Below are 26,019 nucleotides of genomic sequence, written 5' to 3' on the forward strand. Positions count from 1 at the left end.
ACAGTTGATTTTCCTCTGCCGAACCCGGACAAAGTTCTGAAGTCTGTGCCCGAGCCGAGGCATCGAGCAGCTGCCGCAACCCTCTTCTCTCCATGGCTGAGCACAAATGTGTATTTTTTTCAGTTTAGCTGTGGTTGAAGTTTCCCCACATTCAAAAGTGAGCAGGGAGGTGAAATCCAATATAAGTGATCTCTCAAGATGCATTCGTGATGTACTCTGATGCTCTAACCCGAACCTGGCCCCATCGGAGGTCTTCAAGGGTCCAGTTGGTTCTCAGTAATCGAGACCCAACCCGGGACTCTAGTCGGTCCAATAGGGCTAGGAAGGGTCCTGTTTAATTTCCACAGGTCTCAGATCTGTGTGTCAATATGTTTCATACTCAAGTGGATCAGAACAGATCTGACCACAGATTCATGGCTACCGTGGTGCGTGAGAAAATATTTTAGAAGAACTGTATATGTAAAAGATTCATCCTTCTAAATGACAAGGATTATTTTGGGGAATTTTATTCAAAGATATTGGCTACAGTTATGTGCTCATGTGTTGGTGCAGGAGGTGAAATGGGACTTTGAATTATTTAAAAAAATTATTATTATATATATATATTATTATAAACTATTATTTTTTGTATTAGTTTCTATGACTATTTGTTCCTAGAACATTCGTATTAAGCTTAATTACTACTGTGGCAATATTGGATTTAACATTAGTCTCAGCCCGGGCAAACATTTGATCTTGTCCAGCAAAAAGTAGACATCTGTGAGAGCGTGAAAATAAGATGCAACCCACTGCTGAACATATACACATTGGACCTTTCCACTAGGCTTTGTGTCGGGGAGCATAGAGACTCCTGAGTTATGTTGAGGGACCAACTGAGGTCACAAATGGGGCTAAGCCTTCAGAGGAGGGACCAACTGTGCAAAGATTTAGCTCTGTTTAATAATTGACATTTTAACCCTCAAAACTAAAAACAACTACAAACGTTTCCTAATGTGAAGAGGAGGGTGTGTGTGTGTTCACAAATTGAGAGCGTTTGCCTTGCTTATTGATGGGATGCTTTGTGGGCGGCGTGGAGGGGAGCGTAATTAAAATAGTTTCTGAGAGAAACAGCAAGCCACATCTGAGGTTCCACCCTCTTCCAGCATTTAACCACATCAAGAGCGTCTCACTTAGAAATGGCCACCAGAACAACCGCTTATACACACGGCCCGGCTGATGTTTTGGTGTGTTGTCTGACTTGCGAGGGGCCTCTGAGGCATAATGTGCACACATTTGTAATTAAAAGAGAGCTGCCTTTTTCTGATCATTGGGGTAAATAAAGTGACAGAGGCAGCTAGCTGGGTGATGTATGGGAGGGGAAGACAAATTAACTGTTGACTCTCTGGGGGATTGTCAGCAGAGGCCTTCACAGCAGCAGTGGAGCAGCGCCAAAGGGCAGAGAGATTTGTAGATGATGGTGCTAATTACCAGAATGCAAACCATAATGCGACCAAGATGGAAGCAATTTAGGCAGTAGTCATTTAGCCTGCTGCTCTTCCGCCCACCGGCTGCTGCCTAGCCAGAGCTGGGGCATGAGGATGGGAAAAGTCTGGGACAATCCATTGCTCGGGTGGAGGATAAAGCATTAATGCATAGCAGAGAGGTTCCGTGGCGTGAGGAGCACATGGAGAGAGACCTGTGACAGGCCACTCATTTGTCTTTTTTTCTTAATCTAACTTCAGCAGAAACGACCCCTAGCAGGAAATGCAGGTCAGGAGCAGGAAGGAGCATCTAAATACTTGAAAACAAAGAAGTCTGCGAACTTTAAACTGCTGTGCGAAGACGTTGGGTTTAATTGAGCTTGTCACCACCTTTGAAAGATCTTTGTGGATCTCTGCATTACGTGCAGGGCGATAGAGAAATATTGACATCAGCCCCTCCTGATGGCCTCACTGTTTACTGTTACTTGGCCAGCACCTGTGCAACTGGGACGAATGTATCTTCAGGTAGATGTGGACCACTTAAAAATCTAAGTTTTTAAAAATGTTGTTGTGCTGTTTTACATTTAAAAGATAAAGTTGTGTCCAAGTGGTCACATGAAATCCTCCAGTGTGAGAGGCATGAGGGTAAAGGCCTCGGGTTATGTAGCCTAAATGTTTAAATTCAATGGAGGTAGGAATTCAGACAAAAGACTAGTAGTGAGTTAAGTTTTTGTAAAGGTTAAGGTTAAAGATTTAACAGGTAGACAACAGTCTTATTCCTCACCTGTTGCAGTGCCTGCCGGCTGGGTCTGCCTGTATAATTTGGGATGTCTAATTGCTCTTTCAGGATATTTCAGAGAGAGCTGTTCCGCACTCAGCCACTGTGTAATTTTATCCACGCTGCAGTCTCTCACTTCACACAGGGCCGATACCTTTTGCCTCCCCCTTTCCTTTGTATCAATTGGTCGGAGTTCAGTCTATTGTCGCCACAAGCCTCTTTTATATCTGCGCTCAGTCTGAGCAGAGGCTCTCAGTCAGATCCGCAGGAGGGATTTCCAGCAGCAGCAGAGGCGAGGAGCGGATCCCACCTCGAGGGCGGCAGTGCAGTCAGCGGTATCTCTCGGGCTCGGATGTGCGCAAGGCTGGAGCTCACGAGCGTTGGGGCCCCGACACTTTAATGGGACCCCGAGAACCGGGCAGGGGTTCTCCATTTTTTCGATACAATCGTCGCTCCAAGGCCATGCCACAATGCTGATGATACCTCTGCTGGTGTTGCTGAGCCTGTTGGATTCCGTTTGTTCCCTGGCCCGCTGCACCCCGGGCCAGGCTTGCGACCCCCGGCAGCGGAGGGACGCCGGGGGCCGCGGAGGAGTGTATGAACACCTCGGAGGAGCGCCAAGACGCAGGAAACTCTACTGCGCTACTAAATATCATTTACAAATCCATCCTAATGGGAAAATAGATGGATCACTGGAGGAAAACAATCCGTTTAGTGAGTATTCACGCGGTTTTACGCACAGACAACTGCACCAACACTGACAAAATGAACACAGAAAAGTTCAAGATATAGACTATAATGTGACACAATGTTATCCATTTTTTTCTATCAGTGCTAATTAGAATTTTTTAATGAAGGTTCTAGATGCAGATTTGTGGAATGAAATAAAACACATTCAGATGCACTTTTAGGGTAAATTAAATATAGCCTATGCTCTACATGTAGCCTATGCTTAAAATGTATGAAAGTGTATATTATTCAGTATTGCATGTGGTGTTATTTATTTATTTATATATTCGAGTTAATTCCGATATGATGAATGTATCAGGATCTATCAGTTTCACTGTCAGTCACTTAGTGAAGCGCGTCCGTGGTAGCTGACTTCTGTGTGTGTGTGTGTGTGTGTGTGTGTGTGTGTGTGTGTGTGTGTGTGTGTGTGTGTGTGTGTGTGTGAAATCATGTCATTGCAAAGCTGTTGACATGCAGGTTAAGCTCCATTAGAAGTATCAACCAAAGTATTAACATCCAGGCGGGACAAAGGCGCTGTCCTAGCGGATGTATTTATCTAATCAGCGACCATTAGAGCCTTTCTACAGCGCAGAATAGGCCATTGACTAATCAAGCACTGATTAAAAAAACACAATAAACATACTGAATGGAGCGGGACGAAGTGTCAAACAACCGGATATTAATTCCTTTATTGGAAGTGTGACCAAAGTTTGTTTGTTTGTTTTAGCATGAATTAGTTGGTGGGCTGGTCGATACATCTACAGTGCATGAACGATGTTTAAAAGAATCATGATACATCTTCTATTAAACGTCGCCCTACAGCTATAGGTTATGTTATATACCTGTTTTATGTTTATTATTTGTATTTATTTATCCTATGTTTATCTGTATTGCAGGCATTATGGAAATTACAGCAGTGGATGTGGGCGTCGTGGCCATAAAAGGGCTTTTCTCCAGCAGATATCTGGCCATGAATGATAAAGGTCGGCTGTATGCCTCGGTGGGTACAGATGGTATCTCATATTCTACTGTGACACCTTCTCCACACCACATACAGCTGCAGCTGACACTGGCCCAGAGGCAGCAGGTTAAAGGCCATATGACAGGGCCGAAAGATTTGGCTCTCACGTTTATCTGCTGTAACATGACACGTTTATCTGGAGTAGCCTAAATTGTATTGTTTTATGGCTGACAGTGGCAGAGGGTATTGTCGGAGCTGAGCGAATGGAAACCCTCTCAGTGTCTTTGAGAACCAAACCAAACCATACGACAAGCTTCATGACAAATGTGGCTCACTGTTTTCTCTTTTCTCGTCTCCCCAGGAAGTGTTCAACAAAGAGTGTGAGTTTGTGGAGCGGATCCATGAGTTGGGGTACAACACCTACGCGTCGCGCCACCACTCCACCGAGCAGCCGCTGCCACCGGGCAGCAGCAGCAAGCGGCGCGCCAGCGCAAAGCGCCAGTGGTACGTCTCCATCAACGGCAAAGGCCGGCCGCGGCGAGGCTTCAAAACCCGAAGCACGGACAAAGCGTCGCTTTTCCTGCCTCGGGTGCTGGGCAACAAGGACCATGAGATGGTGAGACGGCTGAGAGACAGTCGGAGCGCACACCAACACGCGCATCAGCACGGCAGCCGAGGTGACCGCCGCAGACGCCGACATCGTGCCAGGAAAGGCCGGGGCCGACGGCCAGATGACTGAGCCGATTTCTATGGCGGGAGATGACCCTGTTGCCCTCTGACTCATCCAACCATGGAGCCCCTCATCTCAGCACATATTGTAGCTTGATTGCAGTGGAGGATGTGGAGAAATGGCTTGGATTCTGCCTACTGGATTAGCAGAAGTTGTTGTTGTTGATGCACAGAGAAAAACAAATCCAAAGGAGAAGAAAAGACATAGTGTTGGGGCCTATCAAATCTAACACTTTCAGTAGACTTTGACACACACACACACACGCACACGCACACACACACACACACACACACACACACACAGCTATATAACCTTCTATTTACTGACAGACTGTCTTTAATTCCTTTAAAATGCTATTGTCGTGTGAACAAATGTATTAATATAGTTGAAAACGTCCATCTTACTTTTTAAGAAGTTCTACTTTTGTACAAGAAATACTTCACATGGAGCAAAACGCCTTAAAAGTGGTTCTGTTATTGTAAATACGGTATGCACTATGCATGTACAGCGACTTTATAGCTTTTCATTTCACAAACAGGATATTATACAATATTTTTGCTAATTTGAAGTGCTAACAAATAAGATGGATATTGAAGAGAGGACTTTAATCAGCAAAGCACTTTTTGTCAGATTCACATTAAGGTTCAAAGGGAAACAGTGTGAGACGTGTGTTACAATGTGATAGTCTACTGTCTGTAAACTGAAAGATAAACTTTGTATATTTTTACTAATGAGATGAATATTTATTTGGTGCCTGTGTTGTAAGTTATTGATAATTCTATTTCTGTATTTTCCCAATGTTGCTGTTTGTTTCATAGTTTTCACTCACCACCTGGTTCCAATATAAAACACGATGGTACTGACCCGAGGAAACAACCGGCTGATTTGTTCTAACCTTTCTTTGATTTCTTCAAACAAGTTTCCAAAGTTTGTCTTCTCATACTTAGAATAGAGTGATTTTCTCTGTTAAAAAAGACGTGTTATTAGAGAGATAAATGCAGTTTACATCAGCTGCGGATGCTCGATGCAGTGTGTTAGTCACAATGTTGGATCTATGGATGGATGATGGATTTGGATGATGGATTTTGACCTGTTGAAATACTGAAAACAATGCTTGGACATCATGTGTACCAAACTAAGCAACCAAACCTAAAAACACCAGCATTCAAGAAACATTATTTCTAAAATCAGATATCTGTTTTTATTCTTTAAAGGTAAACCAAGGTTGTACTTGTTAAACAGAATTTTTTTTTTTTTGAGCTGATGATGTCTCAGTTTCAGCTTTTCTTTTCTTCTGTTTTTCGGCCGCAGCTCTCTGAAGGCAGCACCGTTCGACACACACAATAGCACATTTTGTTTTTAACGAGAAGTGAAAAACAGCTGTACTTTAACCCAGAACCAATGTGCTTCTCTGCTTTTCCTCCATCACATAAAGTTTTTTTTACCCATTCAATCCAAATGATAATAACAGATTTACGTTTAGTTTAAGTAAATTAGTAAAATAAAATCCACGATACTGTCAATACATTGTAAAATGTCAAACCTAAGGATTATTTCATCGTTACTTGTAACTTTTAGTACTGAAACAGTCAATAATGATTTGTGAAACCAGTGTATTCCCGTAGAGAACAGCCTGCTGTGCCGTATTTCTCCTGTGGAGAGCAGTTGTAGACAGGTGTGGCTGTTAGGTTTATTACAACTTAGGGGGTGTGCACCCCTGCCCCCACTCCTCTGTCAGTCTCCCTCTACATTTGACATTATCCCTCTCTCCCTGCTACAGCTCATTTGTTAAAGTGCTGCACCTGTTGCTGCAACACGGCTGAGCAGAAACTACAAAGATAGCCATCCATGCAAAATTCGTCACAAGCAACATTGGGACTATTTTGGATGTTCAGGTTTTGCCTTGCCTCGCTCCCGTCTATAGGTAGCTGCATATAAAGCCTTGTTATTCTATACCTGCGGGCTGGGGAGGCTTCCTGGCCCGGACAATAGCTCCTCCCAAGGGGGGCCTGGGAAGCGATGTCGCCTGAGACTTTTGGGCTTTTTTTTTTTTTTAAACACTGACCAAAAGTCACAGAGTCGACAAACAAGACAGGCCCTGCTGAAAGCAGAAACTGTGTCATACAAAGTGTAACACCTTGCTATGGCTTGTTATGAATGCCAAACTCTAATATTACTCACAGGAATGCGGGACTTCAGAGAGGTGAGGGCCTTTTGTGGCCCGTCTCCCTGCCTGTCTGTTTCATTTAGCAACATTTATCTTCTGAATCTTTTTCGACATGCTCTTTCTATCCATGACATCCCGCTAAAGGATTTGCCTTACTAAGATTTATCAGCCGGGCAATAATAACAGCATTCATCTGCAATATCTGCTGTGCTAATGGGGTGCAGGGATTCCTTAGAGAGCGTTTTGATGTTAATTACATATTACCTAAATAATTCTAAGCCCATCATTCAGAAAGTGAAACACCGAAGATCCCGTTTGCCACAACTTCAGTAAATGGGACACATTTTTCCCTTTTAAAATCTCTGTTCATATTAAAAGCTATCTCAGAACCTCTACAATAAGGCACCCTTTATACAGGTTTCCAAGTTGTAACCAATGGCATGCCTTAAACAAATTTAATAAAGATGTACAAATGCTTTATTAGTTATAAACCATTCCATTAAACCAAATCCTTTTGTCTGACTGGACTATGTGAAGACTTATCTTCTGCCGACGGAGGATCTGGACGAAAATCTATTCATTAACAACTTAGTAAGCATTTATTAATTTATTACCAACTTACATACCAATTTATAACTGCGTGTTTACCATTTTCCTTTGAGCCTTAAAATAGCTTGTTGTTAAAGACGTATAACTGATCTGAAAAGCACTATCTATAAACTATTAATAAAGTTGTTATTTAAACCTTTTGAAAGAGCACCTCATCAGAACCTTTTTTTCACTGACTTTTCTTTACAAGTGCACACACCTTTCACACAAATAACTAAAGGGTGTTTTTTTATGCTATCATCATCATGTTACATGTGTATGGAAATAAACTAATGGTTCCCAGACAGAATTTGTACTTGGTGCCTGCTGATACTGAATGTTGAAAATGTGTCAGAATGGGACTTTTTATCTAACTCTCTCCTAATAATAACTAAATGAAAGAACTGTGCGCTGTGTAGTTATTATTAGGATTAGACATGAACATAGTCCCTGAGCTCATAGTGGGTGACTGCAGTAACTGGGTGTTCACTTGTAAATAGTGACCCCTAGAGGCAGATAGGTCTCTCTCTTCCAGACAGCAGTGGTTTGTGCATCTAATTGGATCAGTCAGAGTTTGGCAGAACTGCTCAATGCCCTCTGCAGGCAGCCCACAGCCAGTTAACTCAGAACATTTCCAAATATTTCAGTCTTTAGTTGTAACAAAAAAGCAAAGTACATAAAATGTTGTTCTTCATGACCGAAGTGATGTTTCAACAATCATCAAAATGTTAATGTTTTCACCTACAGAATGAAAAGGTTTTCAAAAGCTCAGCCGAATTGCATGCCTTTAAACCAAAACCATTGTTGAAATAAATAATAGTTTTACACAGTTATAAACAATTTTGCCATAATCTGAATATTTAGAAAGAAAAGCCACTTAAAAGTATTACTTTTAAAAATGACATACAAACCTAAATAAGAAATTCTTCTGCAGAAGACCTTAATGGACTATATGTGGCAACTTTACCCATTTTCCACAGGGAATTGCATAATGTAGACAAATGCATTGGTACAAGTCACGGAGTGACTCCAGTCTGGCAGTAGTTCAGAAACAGCTGTCTAGCTGGCCAGCATCCAACTGAACTGTGCCAACAATATCAGAGGAAATATCGCTCCACCTCTGTTTGGATACACAGAACATGACACTGATAAACACATTCACTGTAAGGTAGGACACCTTTTCACACCATACAGAGACATGTGATACGTTAATCATATCTCTGTCCAACAGATCCATGCTTAGTGTGTGAAAAGATTTGGTTTTGATGTCCACAACATTGGGAATCTCAACTCACTTTCTGTAGGTGTTATGTACACCATATTTTCATTGTTGGAAAATTACTTTTATCTGTGGCTCTTCAAACTTTAAGATTGATTTTTGGTTAAAACAAATTCTTGGGGCAAAGAAAAGCAGAGTAGACGGGGAGTGTTTTAATAGTTAGAATCAGTGATAATGCTTTTTGATCAAAAGTAAATTTAAAAAGCATGGTTATTTTCCTGTATTTATGAATTACAAGAAGATGCAGTGCATAGCTTTGGAAGTGTTGAATAAACAAGTCAGAGAATTAATGCTTGTATTGTATGTTGAGACATTTTAGGATCTGAATTGCAGCTGTCACTCAGTGAAATCTAAAACCTCTTTCCCTCAGCATAATTCATTGCGTAAATGCAACCTAAAACCACAATGACTTCAGTACAACATAAACAAAAAATAAAGCTGCACATACAGTAACTTACGAAGGAGGGACACATCTCGACATCATTTTAATTAAGAGTGATAATAGGAGATTACAGAACCATGGACAGTTACAGCACAGAACCTGCCGCTATACTCGGCTCACTTCAGGACTTTAATTCCAGGAACACTCTGAACTAGCCAGCTCAGACTCTAGAGGACCAGTGTCCCAACGCTCATAATATCCGCAATATCCATCTTTTCAGCCTTCCAGCATATTGGTGGTGCAGAAGTCTTACAATCCATCAGGTTCCCTGAAGGTGTGATGGTATGTCAGTCAACTTGTTTCCAGCATATGAGGTGATCCAGTACTCTCACTGCTATACTGGAGCTCAGAAGTCCATCAGTTGTTCTGATAGTCTAGGAGTCCATCAGCTCATGAGGTCCAGGGCATCTAGCACATTAGTTATCTCTGCTTCCAGTGGCAAATAAGTTGTCCTGGAGGTCAGAAATATGTTTTGCTGGAGCTTCAGTGGTCAATAAGTTGTCCTTGAGATCCAGGAGTCCATTCGTTTTCCTGGAGGTATGGCGGTCAATAAGTTGTCCTTGAGGTCCAGTAGTCCACAGTTGGCCTTGTCAGCCATCCAGGAGGTTTAAATGGACTACTGGCATTATTTTGGTCCATGCATCCTGAGGGTCCTTTGGTCCACCAGATTGGGTCCCGATGGTTGGCTGGTATGTCAGCCATTTTTTGGGGACTCAAAACCACAGGACTGTCTCTAAGATCTGACTGCATTCATGCAGCCATTTTGTAGCACACAAAGAAACAATGTTGTTGTATATTGTAGATCACCCGAATGTGAACGTGAGAAAACGTTTCATGCGTGGTCAATGAGGAGCAGGACTGAGCCACCCCAGAGATCAAAGGACTCTGTCTCTGGCCTGACAGAGAAGGAAGACCTTCAGTGCTCGAACATAGAGATAAATAATAGGACACTCGGCAGAGAGGGTAAATGGTAGTGCTCAACATATATTTAAGCCAGGATAATAGCAGTGATGAAATGGTGAAATAAAGGAAGGGTATGCCATTTAGTTTGGTTTATTTCAATGGACATCAAAAGCAATACACCAGTGCATCTGAATCACTGTCAAGGATGACACATCAAAGACATGCTGCCATGACAACAGTTTGTTAATATAATTAAAACAAAAAAAGAATTGAACAAAAATCTAAAATTTCAGAGAATAATGTGAATATTGCTGTCTTTAATACAATATTACACCAAATTGATACTACTTACTTTGTTGTAGGCCTACAAAAGTCCTGAGATGACATCTGCAATGGTGAGCACACTGGTTTCCCTGTTTGCCATCAACACAACAAAACAGAAAGAGCATTTAGTACTGAAGAGACACAGTAACATCAGATAATAAGAGTACACAAACAAGACAAACTTCAGGTTGTGTAGAATACAATTAAAAAAATATTGATATATATATTCTTGCCATACAAGTTTTTTTATTATTATTTTATTACTAAAAAGGACACACGCTCTATTGACACATATTACAGTTCACAAACTTGACAACTGATTCAGTTGTAATGTCAGAAGCGTGTAATGTTTTGGCCAACAATGACAGCCTACTTATCACTCTGCAAACTCTCTATTTCTTACCATTGTTTTCTATAAGGGCCCAGGACATGATTTCCCTTCTACCAGTCTTAAGTTAGAGCTTTTTTCATCTGGTTGAATTGGACCTGTGTTTTTTCCTGTTATTGTTCATTTATATAACTGTCTCCTGTCTCGACACCACGGTCTGTTAACTTGACCGTTTCCTATTTTACATCCTCCCATACATAAATTATGATATTCTGCTGCTGATAATGAAAGCCTTACACAAAGAAGTTTTTTTTATCATAATAACGCCTTTATTCATGTATTTTCTACAAACTCTGACTTTTGTCTCAGATAAGACAGCTATTATTTGATTTCAATAAAGCCTCCAGCACTGTTTGTGAGGCTAGTTTGTAGATTTCTTTTAGGTGCGGAGCTGTGATGTAATGGGTTTGTAGGTATAAATATAGAGGCATGGCTGCACAGCGTCTAGATCAATGTCGCTCCGGCGCTAAAGCCAGTGCGCCTGTCGGTCTGGGAATGAGCGCAACATCCACACGCTCCTCTCTGACGCGTCGCTGCTTCTTCTTTTTATTCTCGCTTCATTGGAAAGGCAAACGCCGGGAGGCTGCTTTCAGAGCCAGACCCGGGATGGGCTCTCTGGTGGCCCTGCGGACTGTCCTGGTACTGGGCCTGGTGACCGGACTGGCGGGATGCGCCCTCGGCTTGAACGGCACAGCGGAGCGCTGGGAGGCCCTCTACTCCCGGTCTCTGGCGCGGATCCCAGGGGAGAAGAGGGAGGAGACCAGCCGGGACAGCGACTATCTCCTGGGCATTAAAAGGTTGCGGCGCCTCTATTGCAACGTGGGGATCGGCTTTCATATTCAGGTGTTACCGGACGGTAGAATAATGGGAGTACACAATGAAAATGGTCACAGTAAGTTGTGTCAATTATTTATTAATTAGATAGATTATATGCAACTGATTATTCATTTCCTCACTTTTGACACTTTTATTCTAAGTCAGTTTCTCACAGTGTATAGGACAGTTGTTTTTTTAACAACAATAACAACACAATCATTTACCGTTAAAGTGCATCAAATCTTTTTAAATAGCTTTAGGGAAATAAACTAAATGACTAAACAATCTTATTTTGAGCATGTTTTCAGTCGCTGACTTTCCCCTCATGCTGATCTAAACCTTTACTTTTCACTCCAGTGAACTGGACTATGTTGCATGAGATTCTGCTCGTGTTGTCAGTGAACAATTTACAGATAAACTGATTGATCCATGCGTTAGTGCCAACATCTGGACTCCTTCCGTAGCGCCGCTGAGTTTATGCGCTGGTGCCTTCCGCCTTGTGTGTAACCAGAGCTCGCTGTGATCCAGACCAGCGGCCAGCAGCACCTAAAGTTAGGACACAGTTCATAGACCCATCTGTTAAAACAGATTAACCCCAGCAGTCCAAGACAAAGTCATACTCTGACTCACATTTGCAGACACGTAGAATAACAAAACAAAAAAATCCCTATCATGTCAAATGTAATCCCTGTCATCCCGTGTTTGTGGAGGACGGTCCTATTGGAGCAACAAAAAGGCGACCTGCGGAACTGACAGGCTGTCTTGGAAAACTTAAACTATGTTGTTTTTTTTGTGCTGCCTCTGTACTATTTTGAGACAAGGCACAAAGATTCAGGGAGATACATTACAGAAAATCTCTGCGAGGAATTCAAGCCACTGTAAAGCATTTTAAAATGTTGGCAGGAACAAAGGAGACACACTCAGTGGGCTGTAACCCAGCATGTCAAGGCCAAGTGAGAAAATCAGTAAACCTTCAAATATCTCTGCATTTAATACTATTTACCTCCGTAGACTTACAAAAGAATACAATAATGACTGATGATTGACAAGATGTTGTGATATGGTCAGTTGTTACAAGTTAGCAACCACACCTCAGAGGAATTTTTGGTCTTTTTGTGACTTCTGAAAGTCCTATTTTATATGAAATATTTCGTGATATTTAATAATGTCTAAACTCAGTTTAGGAATATGGATGGAATACCTTAGTAAGCAAATACACTTTTGATTAGGATTTCATTGCAGTGACAGATTGACTTCACACTGTCTACTTTTTCACTTTTACTGATAAAAACGAATACACAATGAGATCAGGCTTGCACAGCGCCACATCTTACCAAACCCAATAAGGGTGAAACCAAAATGAATCTACTTCTGTTGTTGAGCATCAAAGAGCACACTGTATCATCTTTTAAATGTTTGAATATACGTGGTCATCAGTATTTACAGCTTGAATCTCAGCTAGAAACTGATTTCTTTAGCTTTCTAATGAGCTCCTGACTTTCCAGCTCATCTCCTGTGACACTCTCAGTAATGTAAGTGTCTCAGTGTGGAGCAGCCGGTTGGGTTCTCTCCATCAAACCAGTATGTTTCAGTGTGTATGATTTGTTTTCCCTGAAGGTCTTCTGCAGATCTCTCCGGTGGAGAGAGGAGTGGTGACTCTGCTGGGCGCTGGCAGCAGACTCTTTGTGGCCATGAACCGGCGAGGCAAGCTCTACGGCTCTGTGAGTACGAACACTGTGAACGACTGACACATTATTCATTTATTGCTGTCATTAAGTCTGAAAGTACTGGAATGTGCATTTCAAATCATTTCCATAGTATCTCCAGAGTTTTCACCAGTTTTTTTTTCTTCCCTTGGTGTCATCAAGAAGTTGATACCAATGCTAGTATTTATACACAACTGCTGCTTAGCATAAAATGGACAAAAGTTGCATCAGCTTGCTAATATATGGCCTGTTCGGATTGAAAAATTACCTGAAACTTAATCAAATGCTATTTATTAATTATCTAAATTGAGAAGATTTTTACCAAAATAACACAATATATCTCAAATTACGAAAATGAATATGCCAATAACATCAAAATCAAAGACTAAATACTAACCAACTACCACTAACTCTGAAACGCATTGCTTCATGTATGCAGACATGTGAAAAACTAATTCCTACATTTACAAAGGACTAGCATTTAACTTTATTGGATGGTTGGTCCCCAATCGATGGAGGAATGATGTAACAGCTTGTTATGCTGCTGAAATGTCTGCTGTGATGAAGCTAAGCCAGTTATTAAGTTTTAATGGTGCAGCACAATTAAGTTAATAATTGAATCACTGGTTTGAATCCAGCTAGTTGATGCTAGTTGAGCTAGAAGAATTGAGAAAGACTTGCCTTTCACAAACTTACTGCTCAAGTTACGGACCTGATGCGACTCAATCCACTTTTGAGCACCAATGTATGGACAAACAGCACTTCCTGGTTCTTTTAAAGGTGCAATGTGTAAGATCTAGCCAGAATTTGAGCTTAAAACATTAATTAAATGAAGAAACATTATCAACAGAATGTGAAGAGCTTGCAGTGCTGACGTTATGTCAGAGACATCTGTGTATTGTGTTGCAGAGATATCTACTGAAATGAGCATGCTAACCAGCTAGCCCCAGCCCGTCCTGTCTTGTAAAACCGCCTGTTCCTCAAGATGCAATAGCTAGTCACTGTAGCGTCCAGTCTCAGTCCAACATGTGAGGATGAAGAAGCTGTCCCGAGGGCTTTTCAATAATACATTCAGGGTCCGTGTACATTTTGACAGTTAGTTTATTGGTTGAAATCCAAAGTGGCAGAAACAAGAAAACAACCTACACCCTCACCTCATCCTCCCCACCAGCAGGTGGCTGCTTCGCCGAGAGTACAGCATGCGGTGGCACCATAACATGGGCTTCAGCTAGCAGTTAGCTCAAACTGAAACTGAAAACCCCAGCCCTGGGGGTTAGATGCCCTGACTCCCCACCCAATCAGCAAACATTGTGTTGCTGCCGTACACAGGTTAGACCCAGCGCTCCACCAGCTAGTTGTGACTCCTGGCGCTGGGATCTTTTGCCGGCCAAATCCAAGTTGCCACAGCCTCTAAATGAAGCAAATAAATAAGCTATCAGAATGTAACGTATTCCTACCCTGCAGTCACTTAGTAGTTAGCTTTTTTAATAACTGTAGATTTAGATTGTATGGACACAATAGTAGAGGTGAAATGCTGCCCCTGTTTCTTTGGAGTAGATGGCTCGGTATTATATGTTGCACCTTTAAAGAATACAACACCATATGCTGATGAAGCAACAGTCTAAAATAAGTTAATAACTTAATTCAATTTGAAACAGCCTCATGAGTCCAACATCACATACTATTATTCCACTTCCTGAGAGAAAATAGTGTAATCCGAGCATGGTGTCCTGAGTCCTGCCTCATTCACATCATTCATCATTTGACAATCAAATTTTTTGTCGAAATCTCTGACTGAAACAACTACTGTACAATAGCTTTGTGGTCAGAAATAAAGCAATTGTTTGATAGTAATCACAAAGAACAATACAGACTTGAACCCCCCCCCACACACACACACACACACGTACAAATGTCCCAGAATCTTTGTTTTGTCTCTGCCTTTAAACAATCAGCATTTTTAAATAATCCTTATAGTGTGTATCTCCCTCTTTTCTCTTTCAGTTACACTACAACAACGAGTGCAAGTTCAAAGAGAAGCTCCTTGCCAACAACTACAACGCCTACGAGTCAGTGGCTTACCCGAGGATGTACATTGGCCTGAGTAAGAACGGCAAAACAAAAAGAGGAAACCGAGTGTCACCCGCCATGACGGTGACACATTTCTTGCCAAGAATCTAGTGGCTTCATAAATAGACTTCACCTCAATATGGAGACAGAGAGGGGAGGGGGATTCCAAACCATGATGCACTTTCACTTATGCAAGTGTATCATATTTCTTTAGCTGTGTATATATTCATTTTTTGTATTTATGTTTAACAATTTTTTTAAGGAGGGGTTTTTGTTTTTTCACTGTTGGGGGGGGTCAAAGAGGCTAAACGCGTTATTTATATCTTCATTTTCTAATTTATCAGATTGTTGCTGCTACTGAATGGATTCCTGTCTACGGATGTTGGTTTTTTAACTTTGCACTGATTGGAAAATATGCAACAGTGCATGTTTATGGCTATACAATATTTTTTATTTAAAATATTATTCTCATCAAAACAGGACCTTTTTGAGCCTAAATAATGTGTCCGAAGTGACACTGATTGCCAAATGCTCCAGCTCTTTTGTGTGGCACTGGAGCCTAATTGAAACAGTATCATCTTACTGCTGGGGGAAAAGAGAGAGAGGGAGAGGAGGAGGGAGACGAAGAACCCCCACAACCTCCACTGGTCTGTTTATAGACCTGCCAGGGGTGGGGTGAACTTTGAACTTTTCTGCTGTCAATCTCAGTCAGACCTATAAGACTGCAGATAGAGAGCGGCATCCTCTTTGACATTCTATAAGTGTGGAATTTGGGCGGTTAAAGGCAAGGTCAAAGTGCTGAAATGCAATGGAGAAACTGTAGCCTAGACTGTAGAATAGGATTATTCTTTGTGTCAAGTTGTGTCTGATTGTCAGGTAGCTGCTGGACTGGAAGAAATAAGTCTGCCTGCTGGTATGAAGCGGGACGGCAGCATCGCTCGGGACTGGGGAACTTTGTGCCAGTTGAACAGATATTTACCATACTGCCGGTGGTGTGCCAAATTTTGTCCCCCCTAGATCATGTCATTCACTTCATCATATTTGCATTCACTTAAAAAGATACTATGTATTTTTGTTTTTTGAAAGAAGATATCTTCTTTCTCTTACAAAGGAAAAGTTAATTTAATAAGCAATAAAACAACTCCTAACTCAATCCAATAAACCCTTTAACCTTTGTTGCTGTAATTTTATAACAGCAAGAAAAAAGCCAGAAAGCAAATAAACGTGTTTCTCAAATTGTCTAATTATTTCTTTAATGATCTTAGTAGCTTGAAAGACAGTCTTCCTTCAATTTTTTAAAGGCATTTCTCAGGCTGTACATCAATGTCATTTACTAAGTGCATTTCCCCTCCAGTCATTTCCTTATGTAGTAATAAACAAAAACATACTCAGGATAAAAAAAGCTCAATTTGTTGAGGATACAAAGTTTGGCACAGTTCCGGTACAACCAGTTTCCAATTCCCTCTTGTTCACCCTCTGTTACTAAACCAACAGCCCTTTTCAAGCTTTGCTTTAAATTCCTACAGCATTGGTCGCCCCATGCACTAGCTCAGTGGAGTTTATATATTTCCCAGACTCCTTCTCTCTGTATTGGTCTCCATCTGTCTCTCTGTGACTCTCTGCAGTTGACTGCAGCCTAGCTCTGGTGGCCATGTTGTCCTAGTTGCGCCTTGTCACGTTCCGGCTATCTTTATCCTGCAATTTACTTTTAGAAAGGATAATCATGGGAGAAATATTTAGAGACAGCTGTTAGACTGTACTATATACTAGGGCCAGTAACCCTATATTTTTCTTTATATATTTTGTAAATATAACCTCGAAGTAACTAAAGGTGCTGGTATTCCTTTCGGGGGGAGGACAGTTTTAAACCAACAGAGCTGGGAGGAAGTTGCTGTCTGGAGATGCGAGGTGCGTTTGATATGCTTGCATTGGTGCAGAATAAATCCACCAATCATCAACAACCCATGTCAAAAAATGAACTGGTGACATTTGAACTATTTTCTGTTTTTTATTCTTTACTATGCGCTTCTGTTTTCTTATTCAGTCTTTAATCTAAGAGGTTTGAAATCTCAGCTTCCACATTCCACAAAAGATAGCATATATTGTAACCAGTCCAACTCCTGTTGGAATTGGAATTTTTTCTCTGTTGAGTGAGAGTGCCTTTAGTGGAAGTCATGATGCATTAGAGCAGAGGCCTGCCACACTGAGCGCACACGTTAGGTATTAAGTTGCAAATAGCTCAAGCAAATATCATGCAAACTGTCGCTGTAGTGGCTTTAGGCCGTGATTCCTGCAAACCAGCATGGGTGTGGAGACTGACCCAAGCTAAGCAGGCTCACTACTGTGAGATGCATGTCAAATTGTCAGAATAAGTGCACAAGTCACTGTCTGCTAGTCCTGTAGCGTCTCCTGTTACAGTGGGTCTGTTTAAATCTCCTCTCAAACATTGCAGCTGGTCAGCAGTGATGCATGCAGGTATACTGGTGTGTCTGGCACTCACAGCTGTGCTCAGTCTTCTCCTGTATCCCTGCTTTGCATAGTGTGCATCGTGTTTACAGTAGAATACCTTTCTGCCCTCTGTCACTGACCCAGGGCCAGTCCTCTACTCCGGCTGCTCATTTGGTTATTCAGCTACAGTCCAAGCAAAACCAATGTAGTTCTTAAAGTCCGCAGTCTGTGGCTGGTGTGGCTAGCTTTCTGCTCAGACGGTCCAAATGGTTCACGTCCATGTGGACTCCTACAGAAAGGCTGCTGTACACTGATCACAAAAAACACTCCATGATTTTATTATACTGCCCAACATCATCCCAATATTCCCGAATATCCTCCCAAGTCGCTGTTAAAGGGTTAATTCACCCAAATTACAAAAAAAAACATTCTCTCACCTCCCTCTTGGTATCTAGTCGTGCAGACCATTTTGTTTTTATACATCCCAGGGTTTGAGATATCCATCAGAGACCTCCTCCATCAAACACTAAAAGCAGTGTCCCTGTCACTATGGATAAGCCACAGAACAACATGGTTTGACTGGAGCTAATTTCTACTGAAAATATAGTGCCAATGAACACTAACAGGATGTTATGAGGATTATCCAGAGTAGCAGGAACACTGTTCCTAAATATTGCCGTGACGTTTTATTTTAATGAAAGCACAACAAAAGGGAAATATATGAAATATATGACAAACAAACCTGGACAGAAAAAAATACTATGAATGGCTGGATGTAGTGAGAAGATGTTTTTTTTAATATATATAATTTACGTGATCTGACCATTTTGCAGTGAAATTGTGTATCAGGGAGTGTGTCTGTAAACATACTCCATTCAGGAAAAAATAAAGTTAGCCTGTAGTTACAGAACTGACTGGATTGCATTGCTCAAACTGGTTCTGAATCGTAAACTGTTGATATATTTCTTTCTAACTCTGCTGCCTGGACATTTGTGTTCAGGGAAAGGACTTTCTTTGGAGAGGTGGTGATATGATACTGTACTATCTATAATTCTGAGTCCTGTGGTCTTTTGACAATTTTGTATCAATTGTTTTTATCAGTTGTCCTGTAGTTTTATACAGGGCCTCAATAAATGTCACACTGTATGTGCTGTGCACATGTCTATAGTCGAACTTAAGGCAAGTTGACAATAAAATCCTGATCCCTTAAAGGTAAGGTGTGTTCTTATCTGTGTTTTTGTAATAAGATTATCTTTTATCATACAGTTATCTTTCAATTAAATGGTTGTGTGTCAAAAAGTGTATTCATTATATAATGCAAACTATTGGGTGTTATAAATAACATTGATTTAATTACAGATGTGCTTGATGGGATTGGGCCGGGTCACACAAACAGTTGCAACATCCTACAGCATGTGACTGGTGCTAATCCAGACAGAACAGGCACTCTGTCCTCATCTTAAATGTGTTTGCATCTCTCTTCAAGGACAAGACAAACTCACATTTCAGTGTTGATTTTTTATTTATTTATTTTTTTTTTTACACTGTCACAAGTTTGTCTCTGAGACTTTTACAACAATTGGCATCCTTAAAATGTAGTAACCCATATTTTCTGGTGAACCATACAAGGACACTCCAACAAGTAAGTGTTCCACTTCCATAAAGTTGAAACTGCTTTTCAAAAGAATGGTGGAAATTATCCTGAATTGCACTACTAATAAGAATCGTGTCCCCCAAACCCTGTATCGTTTTGTCATCTGCTTGATAACAACACCCACATCTTTCAAATTTCACTGCCCACAGTTTGTAACACAGATTCTATGGTATAAATTAAATGTTTCAAGTCAAAACTTCACAAAAGACATTGTGCAACTGTTTCCACTGACTAATTCTCACCAACTTCCAACTATAACATTCTACGCACCCTTGTAGTTAATTAATTGTGGACGTGTCAGGGACGGCGTGTCAATATACGATCTTTAAATGCAGTCTTTTCAAAATAAACTTTTGCCTTCACAGGTAGTTAGGTTTAGACAATAAAACCACTTTGTGAGGTTTTTGAAAGAGCGTAGCTGACGTTAACTTGACTCACTAAACTTGTGTGACTAAGAAGTGAAAAATGTGTCACTTGACTATGAACTCATGTGACTAACAACACTAATGAGTCACATGACTGACGTGACTAACATCTGACAAAATGTCAGCGTTTACTTTTTGTTTCACACAGGACACACACACTGGGCTCCGGGGTGAAAGTCCTGTGTTTGTATGCATTGGGAGTGAGAGCGAGTTGGTTGGGTACAGTGCTCTTTAAAGTCCAAATATTCCAATGATCACACTATGAACTAATAGATGTCCTGCTGTTCAAACTACATGACTTTAGCCCGGATTTTATGCTCCCCGATCAGCATTGGCTCGTTCACACGTCTTCACTTTAGTGCTAAGTGTGAACCGTTCAACAACACCAGCTGCATCGCAGACACATCATCTTGCATGTTCACTCCCATGATTGCGGCACACCCGTTTGCACGTGGGTTTTTGTTTCTTTGTGCCTGTGTTAATTTTTTTGTCAATCACTCCTTCTGCGCACAGTGGAAGTTTTATATATCTTAATTAAACCATGTTGGGGTTAAGTGGACAGCTTAGACATTGACATTTTAAACTACATCTTACATGTGTGTGTCCTCTGCAATCTCTGTGATTTGAACTAATGCAGTCCAAAGGTGTCTGGCAGTTGTTGTTTACCCAAAAGATACATCATTGTACTGTTGCATGCATTTCGACACCAAGTTGTCCAAAATCAAGAGTGCTTTATCAAAGACTTTACAGAGCAGGCCTTCCAGCATCACTATGTATTTATTTATTTATTTAATCAAATTTATTTAAAAGGGACCATGTACAGTTTAAACATAAATGTCTCCATTTGATGCACTGTACCAGATTGTAGCTTAAGCTAATTTGCATCTGCAGTCCCTTGGCAGGTCAAACAAGGACAGGACAATAACACAGTCAAAGGAAAATACATAATACAAAGATATATCATAAAAAACATACAAGACACTCAATACAACACTACACACAAATAACATAAAATGTAGAGTTAAATTGCAACAAATAGTCTTGATTCCTAATATTGAAGAGGTAGTTGCACTTTGTTAAACATCACTTTTTGAGGGTGTATTTTAAGTGTAAATTAAAAACAGGGATAATAGATTTTAGAGAATTAAAAAAATCCCTGACATGCTCAAAATAAACAATAGTCCTTAGCCAGAAAGTCACATGCGGCTGATGATTGGCTGCTCTTTCGATCCCTCAGAATCTCTTTTTAAAAAAACAATGCGGAATTCAATCTTTTACACCACAGATAGTCTTAATTATCATTCTAAGTTCTGGAAAACAATCACAGTTTGACAGAATAATAAGGTTTTCAATTTGTCTCAAAATTTGAAATACAATTTGTAGGGGCGACTGTGGTTCAGTGGCAGAGCAGGGTCCTCCTTCAATCAGAGGTTCGGAGGTTTGATCCTCGGCTCCACCATTAGTGTTGATATGCCTTTGAGCAAGACACTTAACCCCAAATTGCTGGCTGTGAATGAATGGCTAGAGTCCTGATGAGCAGGTGGCACCAGGTTGAAACTTTAATTTGACCAAATGAAACCGACATTCCCATCAGCCTCAGTTATACTTTGTATTCACTGCTAATTAAAAACTGTTAGCATGATAGCATGATAACATGCTACACTGGGATGGCAAACATGGTAAACATGATTCTTGTTCAACATCAGCATATTAGCATTATCAGTGTGAGCATGATAGAATATTGACCTTATAGCATATAGCTCCTCACAGAGCTACTAGCATGGCTGTAGACTCTAACTCTGGGTTGCACATACAAGGATACATTTTTAAACCTGATTAAATAATGGTTTAACTTTAAAACATGATGCACCAAAGTTTAAAACTATCTTAAAATGAAAAAAGATTAAATTTAAGGTGAGGGAGGTGAGGGTCCAGGCTGGCTGGGAAGTACTTCATCAGAATGAGGGTGAGTGCCACAGGGCGGTAGTCATTTAGACTGGACACTGCAGACCTTTAGATACAGGAATGATGGCGGCTGTCTTGGAGCAGGTGGGAACACTCTCCTGTGACAGTGACATGTTAAAAGTGTCAGTGATGACATCAGTTAGCTGGTTGGTACATGTTCTTAGTACACAACCAGGAATGTTATCAGGCACAAACGCTTTTCTCATATTCACTCTCATCAGGGTTTTCCTCACATCCGCTGTGGATACTGATAGTGGCCGGTCCTCTGGAGAAGGGGCAGATTTGACAGCTGACTCTTTGTTGAGGAGATCAAAGTGAGCATAAAAGGTGTTCAGCACATCTGGCAATACAAATGATGGGGGCGCCACTGCTTTTGTAGCCTGTGACGTTCTGGATCTTTAGCGTTGTTGGTGTTGAAGTCTCCCACATTTATGGCAGTGTAATACTAAATTGCTGAACTACCACTTTAAAGTTAGTTTCAGGGAATTTAAAGAGACAAATTGGGTTTCAAGAGGCTGGTCAGACAAAAAGAGGTTCACACATGATGTAAACAGCATGTCTTTTAGGCCTTTATATGACATAAATCAAAATCTTGCAGGTTTTCATCCATGTGAAGGCAGTTTGGATTATGTTTGGATCAAAACTAATTCACCAAAAATAAAACGTGCTATTCATTATCACAGAATTATTATTTCGTAATCAATAGAAACAACCATGGAATGTGTAGCCTTTCATTAAATACCTAGAGTGGGATTCTCTGATGTGAACCTCATGATTCTAACATCAGATCGAACGATAAGCTTTGCTTTTCTTTATTTTTCTTCCATTCCCTGTAGCTGCCTGGCGCTTTGATGGTGTATCTGCAGCAATGTGGCCTTGCCCACAACAGGACAGGTGTCCACATAGCTTCTTCTACACATGTATTTCTGGACCTCCATTCAGCTGCAGCCAAGGCTAAAACAAGCCTGTCACAGCCTTAAAGAATGACAGAATGACAGCTTTCTGCTCGCCAAAACCAAGGCTGACCTGGTTAAAGACTGTAAACCAGACTAAAGATATCCTCCTTCCTGTTGCTGTACAGGACACACGAACTTTGCACCAAACTAAAACACACACACCTGTGGGATGAAACGATTGAATCTTTCAAGCTGCGCAGCATGTGAAGAGAGAATGTTAACGTCTGTGCCAACAGAGAGAAGTGATTCAACAGTAATTTACTGGTGTCTGAGTATACACAGAAAGGTGAGGTGATTTCAGGTCAAATGCCTCCCAACCCCTCGCTACTACATGCACACACAAACACACACTTGTTGTTTATCCTGATGTTTTATTAGAAGGAGAAGAACAGTAAAGATAGCACCACAGCAAGTCTGCCTTTTTTTCAAACAAGTGCCCTCCAGTTTTGTATGCTGCCTGACAGCGATATTTATCCATCAATTAGTAGAGCAAACAAGAACAAAACTGTGTTGAAGTAGCTGGCTGGTTTCTGGATAGTCCAGAGGCAAATCAGGTGCTTATAGCATTCAAATCTCCTCATCATCTGTCTGACAGGACAGACACCTGCAGGACACACACACACACACACACACGTAATGCTCACAACTGTTCAAACTACTAGTTAACACAAAGAAATGTGCATTTCCCAACTCTGACAAATTGTGACGTCATTCAGTCAGCTCAACCAAGTGTTTAAACATCTGGATGTCCAGGTTAAGCTGCTATGGAAACACCCCTCGACACCAAACCTCCTGTTAACCTGTCTTTGTTTCTAACAAGCAAATTATCTGACAGCTGGCCATTTCGCTTCAATTGAAAAACATCTACATACACATTTATTCTGTCTAATTCTCTGTTTCATGCAGAACATTAAAATACATTAAGTTCTAATACTAACTGCCAAAATAGTGCACAGTCAACATTAATACAAAGTGTTTAGTTAGTAGTATTACTGTAATTTAAAAGTCAGACAGACTTGCATACAATTAAAATTGTGCTAAAGTTCATCAGAATTCATTGAACACTTGGTTTTATTAGAGAGCCATATCAACGCTCGTCGACGATTATCAGGAAAAGTCTCACCATTTCAAAACTAACACTTTTCAGTTAACAATCAACATTTCTTTCCGCTTCAAAACACATCCCTGTCTGTCTCTGTGGGAAAAGTCTGAGATGGTCAAGATGTTGAGCTGTAAAGTGAAGGTACTTCTGAACTAGACCCCCTCCCCTCCCCAGCACCACCACCACTCATTTCTCACTTTTATTTCCTGTGTACTTGCTTGTCGTGTCTATGTGTGACTTTGGGAAATGACGTGGTCTTTTGTATACATGGGGCTCATGGTCACAGCGTATTAGCGAGACTCTACAGCTGCAGCTGTCTGAGTAACATCCCACTGACCTACCACTTTGTCCAATGCTTAAAGTGACACAGTACTGCGGTAAATGTACATGTGTATGTTTCTAATCAATGGGGAGAACATTCAACAAAAATCTAGCAAGGGAAAGTTTGGAAGTGAAAAACCACTCAAACTATTGATATGGTATGGATAGGGGCTGGGTCCAAAATCCATCATTTTGGTTTACCGAATAAAATGTTTCAATAGCACAAAGTAATGAAAACTACCAAGCTATGAATTCTGGGGTTCAAACAATTTTACAAATACTAAATAAAATGATTTATTCTTTAATTAGACACTGTATTTTACTTAAACAAACCTGTCTACCGGTGTCGACAACATGAACATTGATGAACTGTGGCTTCTTTTGTTGAAGGTCCAATATTGTACAAAGTTAGATTTCCATGTCTTTTTTTATTACAAAGTGCTATATGAATACTGTGAAAGTATCGAAAAGCTCAATCCATGCTAAAATTGAGAGTGGCTATTTGTCAGTCTATTGGAGGATTCTTGAAACAACAGTTTCTCTCTGGTGTCTTCAAAAGGTCATGACGTAATTAACTGACTGCTGAATAGTCACAGAAATCTTCAGACTAATGTTTGATTGCAAAGATCCTTCCTGAGCATGCACACTCAAAACAGCCTGAAACACCAACAGGTCTGGAACCTGGTTAGTTTGGTTTTTCAGTGTGAATAACTTGATCAAAGAAGTTATAAATAACCCTTCGAACTACGCTCCGACTGTGGGACTAATTTCAGATTAGGAGAAGCAGAGCTGAAAAGTGCCTTTGAGGCCATTGCACAAGATTTAAAGCCACAATTGGCCCACACACAAGTGAACTTCCAGTTCAATCCTCCATCTCCCCCCCATTTTGGTGGAAGCTGGGAACGAGAGATAAAATCAATTAAAATGGCCCTTTATGTTGCATTAGGAAACCAACCAATAACAGAAACTGTTTTGATTGAAGTTGAGGGCATTCTGAATTCAAAACCTCTCGGATATATCTCCTCAGACCTTGCTGACCCAGACTCAGTCACATCAAATATGTTGCCAATGGGGCGGCCCGACTCCTCTCATACTGAGGCAATCTACTGTGCTAGTGAACTCCTTGGCAGAAGAAGATGTCAGATCGATGTCAGATCGCTGAGCGTTTCTGGACAGCCTTCATTCGCTATTATCTTCCAAACCTCCAAACCAGGCAAAAGTGGAAAACTGAACAGAAGAACTTGGTTTTAGGTCAGGTTGTGATGATAGTTGATCAATGCTTTGTTGAGTTGTAGCTGTGATACATTTAATGTATGAGTTGGTGTAGCTCTGTGGCAGAGCATTTGACTGCAGATTAAGAGGTCTACCTTTTGAGTATCCAACATGACACCCTTATTAGCTTTTGAATCTCTCACAGATTTGATCTTAATCTCTATCTGATTTTCTGCCTTCTTTGTAAAGTGTTTGTTTGCTTAAATATGGGACATTTGTAAACAATGATTGTGGGAATCAACAAGAGTTGGACTGGGGACTTCTTGATCTTCAGACAAATGCTCTACCAGTTCTCTCTGCAGTTGGCAAATAGGTTATGAAGAAGTAACTGTGCAGAGGGGACTAACGTTTAGCTGGTCAGTATCATTGTGGTTGAATAGATGTTATGTTGCAGCAGCACATGCAACCATCAAGCTCCACCCACTGTCCAGTTTCATATAGACAAAGGTTTCAGCCCAATATCTGTAGAGGGGGCACCCAGAGATGAACTGAGGACCTTTTGATCTGCAGTCAAATGCTCTACCACTGAGCTATA

At 40.8% G+C, this 26,019-nt stretch overlaps 2 protein-coding genes across 2 annotated transcripts; both read left to right on the forward strand.

Annotated features, from left to right (window-relative positions):
• Window positions 1–2,708: 2,708 nt before the first annotated feature.
• fgf3 (fibroblast growth factor 3) lies at window positions 2,709–4,667 on the forward strand (the record flags this gene model as incomplete). Its single annotated transcript, XM_079157632.1, has 3 exons — window positions 2,709–2,952; window positions 3,864–3,967; window positions 4,290–4,667. The coding sequence occupies 3 exons, from the start codon at window positions 2,709–2,711 to the stop codon at window positions 4,665–4,667; spliced, it is 726 nt and encodes a 241-aa protein (XP_079013758.1).
• A 6,577-nt stretch (window positions 4,668–11,244) lies between these two features.
• fgf4 (fibroblast growth factor 4) lies at window positions 11,245–15,466 on the forward strand (the record flags this gene model as incomplete). Its single annotated transcript, XM_079159861.1, has 3 exons — window positions 11,245–11,641; window positions 13,183–13,286; window positions 15,276–15,466. 3 exons carry the CDS (start codon window positions 11,245–11,247, stop codon window positions 15,450–15,452), a joined length of 678 nt encoding a protein of 225 aa, XP_079015987.1. The 3' UTR covers window positions 15,453–15,466.
• Window positions 15,467–26,019: the final 10,553 nt, after the last annotated feature.

This window comes from Pholis gunnellus (assembly GCF_910591455.1).
Source record: "Pholis gunnellus genome assembly, chromosome: 1".
NCBI lineage: Eukaryota > Metazoa > Chordata > Actinopteri > Perciformes > Pholidae > Pholis > Pholis gunnellus.